The sequence below is a fragment of the Triticum aestivum genome, chromosome 5A (assembly GCF_018294505.1).
Source record: "Triticum aestivum cultivar Chinese Spring chromosome 5A, IWGSC CS RefSeq v2.1, whole genome shotgun sequence".
Taxonomy (NCBI): domain Eukaryota; kingdom Viridiplantae; phylum Streptophyta; class Magnoliopsida; order Poales; family Poaceae; genus Triticum; species Triticum aestivum.
The window spans coordinates 491,689,784-491,700,605 of NC_057806.1; the positions used below are offsets into that span (position 1 = coordinate 491,689,784).

The 10,822-nt window shown below is 47.3% G+C and overlaps 1 protein-coding gene across 1 annotated transcript; it reads left to right on the forward strand.

Moving 5' to 3' along the window:
• Positions 1-409: 409 nt before the first annotated feature.
• On the forward strand, positions 410-9,914 carry LOC123107323 (uncharacterized). The gene is made up of 3 exons (XM_044529308.1): positions 410-909; positions 6,819-7,030; positions 9,199-9,914. The coding sequence occupies exons 1-3, from the start codon at positions 510-512 to the stop codon at positions 9,772-9,774; spliced, it is 1,188 nt and encodes a 395-aa protein (XP_044385243.1). The 5' UTR covers positions 410-509; the 3' UTR covers positions 9,775-9,914.
• The last annotated feature ends 908 nt before the right edge of the window (positions 9,915-10,822 follow it).

The following is a 10,822-nucleotide window of genomic DNA, read 5'->3' on the forward strand; positions in this document are numbered from 1 at the left end:
CAAGGTCTAGGACATGGATGACGCCGACTACTACTTATGGATATTTTTTAGTAGTTCGTTTATGATTTCATTTTTGTGAAGACCAATTGTCGTGAAGCTGTAAAAAATGACTAATATCCTACCAAGTTTTGGTGACCATGTGTCTTTTGCTTCTGGAAATCTGTATACGTTTTTTTGACTAATATCCTCCTGCAACACCACAAAATCATGAAAGCCAAAAATATAAAAGTCCCATAGAAAATGAACAACAACGCTCGGTCCATTGATTGATATAAGTAAAGGATTTATCTCAAAACTAATGAGCAAATAGATAAATATTTCTCCGTCCGATAATGTAAGATGTTTTTTCATATTAATGTAGTGTTAAAAAAATCTTACATTATGAAACGAAGGAAGTAGATAGAAAAAACTGACGCAGCAAAGCGCGCCTATGATTCTAGTTCGGTCAATACGCCGTGAGACGCGAGAGCCCCCACTATTCCTCACAGCCGCCACCGCCGCCCGCTCAGATGCAGATTCCCCGTTCTGTTCTACGCCCCCTCCGACGCCCTAACGTCGCCGCCCCAATAATGCACCGCCTCGCCTCTCCCTCGCGACGCCTCCTCTCCTCCATGGCATCTCGCTGGTGGCCACCAGCGCTTGCGCGACGACTCGACCCGCCTGTCCGTCGTGCTTCCTCCGAGGTCACAGATGGGAAACTCGGTGGCAGTCTGGAAGATCCAAGGAGCGCAGCCAAGGGTCGTACGACTGAAATCTTGATCACGGAGGACGAAGAAGAAGTCAGCGACATCGATTACACCGTGGAAGTTAATGGTATTCCACAGAGCAGTCACCGTGATGGCTCTATCTACAGGGGCATGCGTCGTTCTGGCTGGAAAAGGGATTATCGCGTCGCAGACCGGAGCGAGAGTAAGTGATCAATACTACTCATTTCTTTTCCTATTCTTTATTCATCGCTCGTACTTTTCCCCTTGGCCGCGGTTATACCTTTTTCCACGTCAATATTTGATTGTGATTAGGGCATCTTCAACAGTAATCCGTAAATTTCTTAAATTTCTTCCGCATTCATTTATGGATGAATGGACGGAAAACCAGTCCATGGGCACAGATGCGGGAGAACACCATCCAACCATAGCGGTATACATTGCAAAAAAATTAATAAACCGGATGAAATTCGTGCTAGTAGGACGGAATTTATTCAAGTTCTAATATAATTTACATAGACGGATGATATTTTGACGTTTTTTTTTACTAAAAACTATATTAAAATAACAACCCTATATAGGATGACCACCACGTAAGCGTGGCCGCCTTGTCCTGCTGCACCGTCGTCGGCGCCTGTACCGCCGTCTTCGTCATTGTCGTCCCTCCAGCGGCGCAAGGATGTCGGAGGTTCACGACAGTCCTGTCCGGTGGCTGCCTGACGGTCACCGAGGAGCCACTCCGCCTCCTACTGCGTGGTGCGAAGGGCCACCCTAGCCACTGCTAAAGGCGCTGGCAGCGGCCTTGCCCCTGTCAGCGTTGGCGGAGCAATCGCCAAGCGACCACTCCTTGCCAATCTTGGGGTGCTCGCCGTCAAGGCGGCGGTGCCTGGTGGCCGTCTCCATGGTGGTGACGGAGCGGTGGAGCGCCCACGCCGCGGCGAGGTCCGAGTCGTTGTGGACCCATTCCGGCGCCACGTCCGTCTTGGTGAACGCAAAGCGAGGACCGGCATTTCATCAGTCGTACCTCGCCTACTGCCGCGTCACGCGCTCAGCCTTGGATACCACGGCTCGAGAGCCGGAGGCACTGCCGAAACCACCGCCTCCGAGGTAGTGGAGGACGCGATTACGCGCCTTGGCGGTCGTGGGTGGTAGCACCTCCTTCATCTGCCGGCAGTGGCATCGTGGTGGTTCCGAGGGCCCGTCGATCCGCACGTAGCGGCCGTGCGGCAGGGGTGACGCCGACTCGTCCTTCACGCGGCAGAAGCGCTAGAGATGTCGGCTCCTGCTTCACGCGGCCGGCGATGTGGAGGCCGTGGTTGCACGGTGGGACGCCGGCTCGTCCTTCACTTGCCGGAGTGGGGATGTCGGCTCCTGCTTAAAGCGCACTCGTGGCGGGGACGGTGGCTCCTCCTTCACGCGTGTCGGTGACGGTGGCGCTGGACCCATCTGGTAGACGAATTCTTCGTCCGTCAGATTCGCCTTCGTGAGGAGACGGGTCCACTACTATGGCTGGTCCTCATCGTTGGATGAGATGACAATTTCCTCCTTGCGGGAGGAGCCCGCCGTTGTGGATGCGGCTGGTCTAGGTGAGCGGGGACGGCGACGCCATGATCCACCTGACGACGAACTTCCACCATTGCGGCTGGTACAGGACTTCGGCATCGCCGCCGGGCTCGAAGAGGAGGAAGAGGATTGTGCGATGCTCGGGATGGTGCAGTTCTGGACGGCGCTAGAGCGAGGCCAGGCGGAGGGCCGGTCAGCCCGCTTCAATGCGGCACAACGGCCGGAGTTGATTTCTAGGGATGCGGCGTCCGCATTGAAGCGGCAGTGACGCCCGAGAGGTCGCGTCCGTCTGCGCCGCCTTCCCGTCTGGTCAAATCGCGACATGAATGCGGGCCGCTGCATCCTCTGGGCCGGCATGAATGCGACGCGGTAAGTTGCACGTCGCGTTGGATGGAAACCGCGGGAAGGGCGGGTAGGTGATTTGGGTGGGCCAAGACGGTCAGAAGAGGGCTTGGGAGTGGTCTGGACTCCCGCAAAGCCCCATGTTTGTCTCTGGTTTGCGAAACAAATCGTGTCCGGAGCATGTTGTAGACCAATACAGGCCCGTGTTGGATGACTTCCACTGTCCGGACGCATGCCAGAGGTTTACGGGTCAGCGTTGAAGATGCCTTTATATAGACTAGCAAAAGTGCCCGTATGTTGCAATGGAAAAGAAAATAACACACGCTCTTAACCCAATAATCATGACTCAAGACCCTAATAGGTCAACGTTCTTTATATTCACATGGCATCATATTTGTGTTGCCGACGGTAGCCCTAGTGCTCACACAAAAAAAACACGTTTGAATATGGTTAGTCCTAAGGCGTCTCTCTCGCTCTCTTTCGCGTGCACGCACACTCGCTCAGAATAAGATGAGAAATATGTTGTTTTCCCCGCGAGGTTTTTCAGAGGTGTGTATGTGTGGTTATCGATATTTTCTTTTCTCTCAATCTGGTTTAAATGGATGTTTATTTGCAATTCGGATCGCCGCTGGTACGGAAAAAATGGATTGTGCACTATATATTAAGTTTGCACTAAAAAATAATATTTTAGAAGTATTTAGCCGCTAAAAATAGCATCATATTTAGCATGTTAGAATCGGTGTTACGGTTTAAACGATATGTATAATTTTGTTTTAGATAAACCGCGGATTGATTAACCGAAAAGTCTTCGGGTTTTCTGTTAAAACAAAAAAGCGATTCGGCTGACTTAAATACGGACCGCGGGTTGATTAATATAAAAAGTAGGGAGGTTTGTGTAAAATGCAAAAAATGGTTTGTTCTCACTTAAAGATGGACTGTGGGTTAATTAATAGAAAAGGCAGGGATTTTTTTGCAAAAGGACGCAATGGACGACGGGAGACACTCCGTGCTTTATTATTAGGAAAAGATTATTGTTTCTAGTCAATGTTGTTCTTACATACGAATTTTATAAAAACTTTTGGATTTGTAACTGCGCACAATTTCACCTAATCGGAATCAGATTGAACTAGTCCACACCGAAAACCTTATAGCTGTGACAACTGACAACTGAAAACAAGTGAAGTTCTACAGTCTAGAAGGCTAGCAAAGGAAAGAGTATACCTGGTTCGCTGTGGATGTAGCTCTTAAGTTATTATAATTGTCCCTCCTCACCCTGTTGGTCTTCAAGCATCTCTCCTCCTTAGCTTTGTAGGCTCAAAGCATCTACAAACGATTTGGCAAATTTGACTCCTCAAACGCCCACAGACGCGTCTGGCCCGTCCGGGGACAATGACCGGTCACACCTCGAATAATCCATTCCACATACGGATATCTCAAATTAGAAACCTCAGATTCATACTATTACATGCAAGGTAAACCTAATCTTAAGCGGAGCCCGCCCGACTTCGTTGTACCCTTGTCCGGCGGCCGGTTGCGGTCCCCAGAGTGTTGGTCCGGTCGTCGGCGAGGTAGAGTAGGACATGGGGCACGAGCCAGCTTATGGGACTCAAGGCGTCGCTGTCTCCCATGCCCTACTCTTCCTCGTCGGAGTCCGGAACCCTAACGGTCGCGGTGGACGTCTGATTGATGATTGATCCGCCCTGGGACGAGCCGGCAACATCCACCACAACATGGCTGCGGCGCCCGGACTGGTGCGCCATACAGGGCGCCGGAGAATGCGACTCCACTTCACCAACGTCGGCCGTCGTGAGGGCTGTCGCTGCCCTTGCTGGGGAGGGGGGGACGTCGTGCCATGTTTGCGACGGACGATGCCAATGGTGCATCCTCCACCTCAATGAGCCAACGGAGGGATTGCGCATTGGCCACCGCGTTCAGACGACAGATGGACCGCGCCGCCTCCGGTGAGGCAGCGATGCCACACCACGCGCTGGATCCATGCGGCATTTGGGTGGGCGCAATGGATTCTCGACGAAAGGAGTCTGAGCACTGCCGTCGGGTGGCCTCCTCCTGGGAGCTGCGGAGCGCAAGCCGGACGGTCATCTCCTCCTTAGGGCTGCGTGGGATGAGCTCAGGGTCGACGGATCTGGAGATGTAGGACTCGGATCCGCTGCACGCCATGCTGGAGAAGGCCGGAGATCACCGGATGGGAGCTTGGGTGGCGGAGGGGAGTGAAGTGAAGTGGCTAGGGTTTTGTCCGGGGAGTGAATGGGGAGGAATATATGTGGGGTCGGGTGGGCCAGTGTGGGCCGGGTTTGACGTGGCGGACGCACTGGGCGCCCCCATATTCGCCCTACATTTGGGCTGGATATGAAGGGTGTCGGTCAACCTAGACTTTTGAGGCCCGTTTGAGGCGTCCATCTGGGTCGCTTTTTTGTTACCGGTCAATGACCGGGCCGTCTGCCCAGATGTTTGAGGTGGGTTTGGGGTGCCTGGCTGTAGATGCTCTTAATACCAGCTTTTCTCAACATACATCCCTTGTTGCAGTGCAATAGTTTGGGGTGCTATGATTCCATATTTGGACATCTTGTTTTTCCCTAGCACCTCATGAGGTTGCTTTTTCCTTGACTTCTGGGCATATATACCTGCCTTTTTGTCATAAAAAGGTGAGTTTATAGTATGACCATTAGTCTTATCCCATTCAGTGGAAACTCTTAAGTGGTTTAATCCTATTTCCCCATATGCTTGTAGGTGAGACTTGAGTTTTATCTCATACCCATTAGAACGTAGAAGAATGAAGGTTGCTCTCCGCCAGACTCTTCTGCATGCGGTGATACTATATGGTATTGAGTTGCGGCACCACTGGATGAAGAACATCCAGTTAACTTATCATAGGGCACCTGATGTAGGGTAGCACCCTAGTGGCCTGATCTTTCACGAAAGGAGCGGATCCCGCGAAGAACACGAAGAACACGAGGGGAATCACGAGGAGAAACACGAGGGGAAATACGAGAGAATCACTCAAACCAACAAGAACAATCACACATGTGCTAGATCCTCGAAACATAAGGAGATACACGATCCAAATCCAACAAGGGACGATACAAAGGGTAGCCGGTTCTTCTCCGTGAGGAGGTCTTGAATCCACAAGGGGATCTTCCCGTAAAGGGGTCTTGAATCCAAGGTGGTTCTTCTCCGAAGAGGGGCCGCGGTCTCTCTCAAGGAGTAGATTCGATATGGATAAGCGAAGCTCTATCTCTAAACATGAGCTAAACCAACGCTAACCTTAGAAAGGAGGTGGAGGTGGTCTATTTATAGTCTTAGCCACGAAGGGGTAAGTGGGAGAGGGGTACAAGGCCAAAGGCCCGCGGCTGCACACAGGCAGGTACCGGACGACCGATGGGGGTCGGACGTCCGGTGGCTCAGGACGGACCGGGCATCCAGCGCGCGTCGGACGTCCGCTGATTCTTCTCGGGACAGGTGGCATCGGATTTCCGGTAAGCGTCGGACGTCCGGTGCCTGGGACTTGTCGGACGTCCGGTGTCGTCGGTCGTCCGGCGGCTGTAGAGGGTCGGATGTCCGGTGGCTTCCGGTCGTCCGGTCGCTGAAGACTCTGCAGCTCCTTCTTCTTCCGTCTTCTCTTCCAGACTTCCCTCGCGGACGGTGTAGGTGTTCCTTGGCGCTTGCACTCCTCCTCGTCATCCGTGAAGTTCCGACAATACCTATGCATGCACACGAGTGGGGTGTCAAGTAGTATACCATCCTCAAAGGGGTCAAGTGAACACGTGTAAAGGGAAAGATTCACCTTTAGGTATGAGAAGTAGATGTCGCACGTGTCACTTGCCAAATGGACTCTTGACATGGTGATGCCCGTAGGATGCTCCGCATCAGCACCAATCTCATTTAAATAGATGACAAGTGATGTATGTTCAGGGATAAATGAGGACATACAAACATAAAAAAGAGCATACAATTTGTGTAGGCACGATGCACACAAAAAATTGTTTAGACAAGTTCCTAAAGAAAAACTTTTCGACGGAGCAAAATTCATTGTGAAATGAACATAGATAGTTTCTACTTAGTAGATGAAAAGGAAAAATTCAGATAGGGACATGTAATCCTCAAACGACATGTTTTTACCTTTCTAATGTCATGTATCTACTTACCGAATTTTAGATATAAACTTACAATATAACTTCATTTTTTATGCAGCTCGGTTGGAGGCAATGATGTTTTCAGATCCCACAAAGGGCATGAAAGTTTGTTGTAACATGCTGCAAATTTTCGCATTGGAGTTGGCTAAAATTCCTGGGGATAATGGCTTGGTAGAGTTATATGGATACATAGCAGCGCGGGACGAAGTGGATATGTTGCTTAATTATGTCGTCAATATTAGCAGGAATGATCCCATCATTGTGGCGCAGGTGCATACACATACCCAGGTGGAATTATTTCAAGGAATAAGTCCATCCTAACATCCCCTAGTACTGAGGTTTGCATGTTTAACCCCCTTAATTATAGTCCTGAATCTGCCCATTAAAAGCACACATCCTATGGGTGCAGCCTTTTGGAGGCCGAGCCCAGGGAGCTCGTTTTGAAAACCAAATTTCTAAAGCGCGAACTTTTTTGAATGTTTTTTTTGTGAACAATCACACATATGTGTATTACATATGTGCGAAAATTCATAACCATATACTTTCACACGTGGCATACAGAAAAAAAAGCCAAAAATGTATTTCTAAGATGAGCCAATATTTTTTGTTGTTGGTCCGGAATTATTTTTTGTACAGCCTAAAAAAATCAAATGATTTTTCACACGTTCAAGCAGAAAACGTATATGTTTCCATGGATTTTTTTAAAATTAAAATTTTGAAATATGACATTTGAAAAATACCGAGCTCCCTGGACCTGCCCTCCATTGGCATTTTCCGTCCATCCTATATCCTATATAACTGAATAGGTGATCTCCACTAATCTATTTCTTTTAACATGTCAACTCAACATGCAACCATGCATGAAAAGGGCCTGCCACAACATACAGTCATGCATGAGAAAAGACCCACTTCAACATGCTACCATGCATATTAGTAATGTGATGCCCATCTAAATGGTTTTCTACTATACAATAACCAAATACAAATATGGTGCATTTACAGTTTTAATCCTCATACCATTTTATGCAACCAAATATCAATGCAATATATTTTGCAACCAGTTCACGTAGCAACAGACTGGGTATCATCTAGTTTGGATAGTATATATTGGAGGTTGTTTCAGCGACATGGGTCGTTAGATGGACAATGCCACAAGGGCAAAACCGCCCCCAAAGAGTCTATCATTTAGATGGTATGGAATATTTTAGGAGCCAGATACTAGATGTTTTTGTACATAATTAAGTAGATGGAGCTTGCTATTCATGGGGTTAAGTAGATTCCTTATTTTAAAATTGCATTATTCATTTTAAAATATAAGTAAACTTAACACATGCAACGAACACTACATTTAATTGATGGAATACTGCAAAAGGTATTCTCTTTTACTTCATTAATTGGGATAGATTATGAATTTTGTATTATTTATGCTCTTGAATTATGTACTCCCTTCGTTCCTAAATATAAGCCTTTTTAGAGATTCTAATATGAACTACATATGGAGCAAAATGAGTAAATCTACACTCTAAAATACGTCTATATACATTCATGTGTACTCCGTATTGAAATCTCTAAAAAAAACCTTATATTTAAAAACGGAGGGAGTGGTAAACATAAAGCACAGTTTTCACTCTTGAAATTTCAATAACTAGAAATAAGTATTTGTTGTTGTTATTCCACAATTATCAATTTTGGTATTGGGCCAATGTAATATTTTGTCTTACCAACGGAAAAATACTTCCCCATGTGATCAGTTTGTGCATGGGTAGAAGAATAATAGTATAATGCATTGGATTGTACAAGTTAAAGGGCAACCTGGTGCATGTAGCTCCCGCTTGCGCAGGGTCCAGGGAAGGGTCCGACCACTTTGGGTCTATAGTACGCAGCATTTCCCTACATTTCTGTAAGAGGCTGTTTCCAGGACTTGAACCCATGACCTCATGGTCACAAGGCAGCAGCTTTACCACTGCGCCAAGGCTCCCCTTCTATATTATTATGAAATTGCGATTTACTGTGAAGACAAATTTAAATTATGAAATGAATGGAGTATGATGTATCCCAGACCAAATCGAGTTGAATTGTTTTGGATTCTTGTTTGCTTCACCAAAATTGATTTCCCTCTTTTTATGGGCATATACAAATACATAACATTAATGATCCCAACCTAGAACACTCGCTTAATTATTTCTATTTTCACATAGGCTTTGGTAAATAAATAATTTGAATTTGAAACAAAACCAAATGTTGGGCCATTTTATGTGAGTCATGCCATTATGCACTATGTATCCATTTTGTTTAATATGTGACAAAGATCTTGGTTATCAGTTGTAAGGTTTAAGTAAATGGTTTTTTACAAGTGAAGCATCATAATGGAAATATTTAGCTTTAGATGTTTCTTACTTTAATAGGAAGAGCTACTAATTACAATACCAATTATGTAGGGTTCTCTCATTTGCATGGCTAGTGGCCCTAGGCGAGGGATAGAGTTGGCGAACTATACAATAATTGAGTATGACATGAGGATCAAAAGAGGTAGACATGAAAGAGATGACCTACAACTGATCGACGGCGCAATAGAATTTTGCATCACGAGAACATGGAATCGGCCGTTCACAATTAACATCCGTGGCGACTGTGGTGGTGCGGTCGACATGACTTTAGCATGTCTTCACAACGCGGTCAAGGCGACTGTAGAGGTCCTTATATCAGAATTGCATGGTAGTTTCAACATGTCTCTCAGATGTTTTACCAGCAGGTTCTATAAAGAGATTCGGCTGTTCGATGGCGTCGTTACCGAGTCTTATGGCTTGAAGAGGTATGTGGTTGCGGTAATGAAGAGGTCTTTCATACGTTTGAAATTCAAGGTACACACCCCGTCGTCCAGTTCCAAGTCAAAACTTTGTTGTACGTTCAAGGCGAAGACCAATGGGCATAATGCTCGAGAGCTAAAGACTGATTTTGCAGTTATCTCAGTGAAGGTGACTTGGTCGACACTGCCTAATAGCTTTCCTGGCTAAGGTTTGTCGGACCGTACTTGTGTCTGTGATGAGCGGACAATGGGATTAACGACACACTTAGGCAATGTGGAGTCATGGACTCGTGACAATGATTAGAGTGTAATCAAACTATTGTACTAAATATTTGGTCCACATGCTGATGAATCTTTCCTTTTAAGAAAACTATGTGTCTTTGTTTTCAGGGTTAGGAAATTATGTATATGTTGAGGCTAGGTTAATTAGTTGTCTATGTTAATATGTTGCCCGGATTAGACTATAAATACGTGATAGAGTTATGTCAATTGTGCTGCCTTAGGTGTCAGAGATGCCAAATGTGGACGGCCGATGCCATGCGGTATTGATATGTCTATCAAATGTTTTACCAGTGGGTTTGCTGTGGAGATCCGGCTTTTCGATGGCACCGTCATCTGATTCTAAATCCCTACGCCATTGTACCTTCGAGGCAAAGACCAATGGGCATAAATCCCGAGAGATAAAGACCGATTTTGGGTTGGTCTTGGTGAAGACGACTTGGTCGACGTTGCCTAGTAGCTTTTCTGTCTAAGGTTTGTACTACGATCGTAGTTCCGCCCGTGATGAGCGGGTCAACACATTAAGGGCATCTCCAATCCCGATCCACAAATCTCCCGCATGCGTTTGGATTGTGCTGTTTGGACAGTGGAAGCCATCCAATGAAGACCTGTATCAGTAATGGCGCGGTCAGAACGCAATTTCTTTTGTAAACTGGAGACAAACATGGTAGGATTTTGCGGGAGTCTGGGCCGATCCCAAGCCCTCTTCTGGCCGCCCTGTCCCACCAAAATCCCCACCTCCTTCCGCATGTTTTCGGTCGGCATCGCTCCAAAGCGTTAGCGCCCACATTCATGCCCGGCCAGAGCGGACACGACCGCTCACTGGCGCTGGCATTAAAACGGTGCGCCAGCCGAGAGCGCCGCTCGCTTCGCTTCCCGGTGTAGGCGACTGTCGCGCGTTCAAACAACACAACGGACGCCCGTTCGTCCGTCTGCTGCCCATATTGATGGCACACGGTTACCTAGGCGTCTACTCC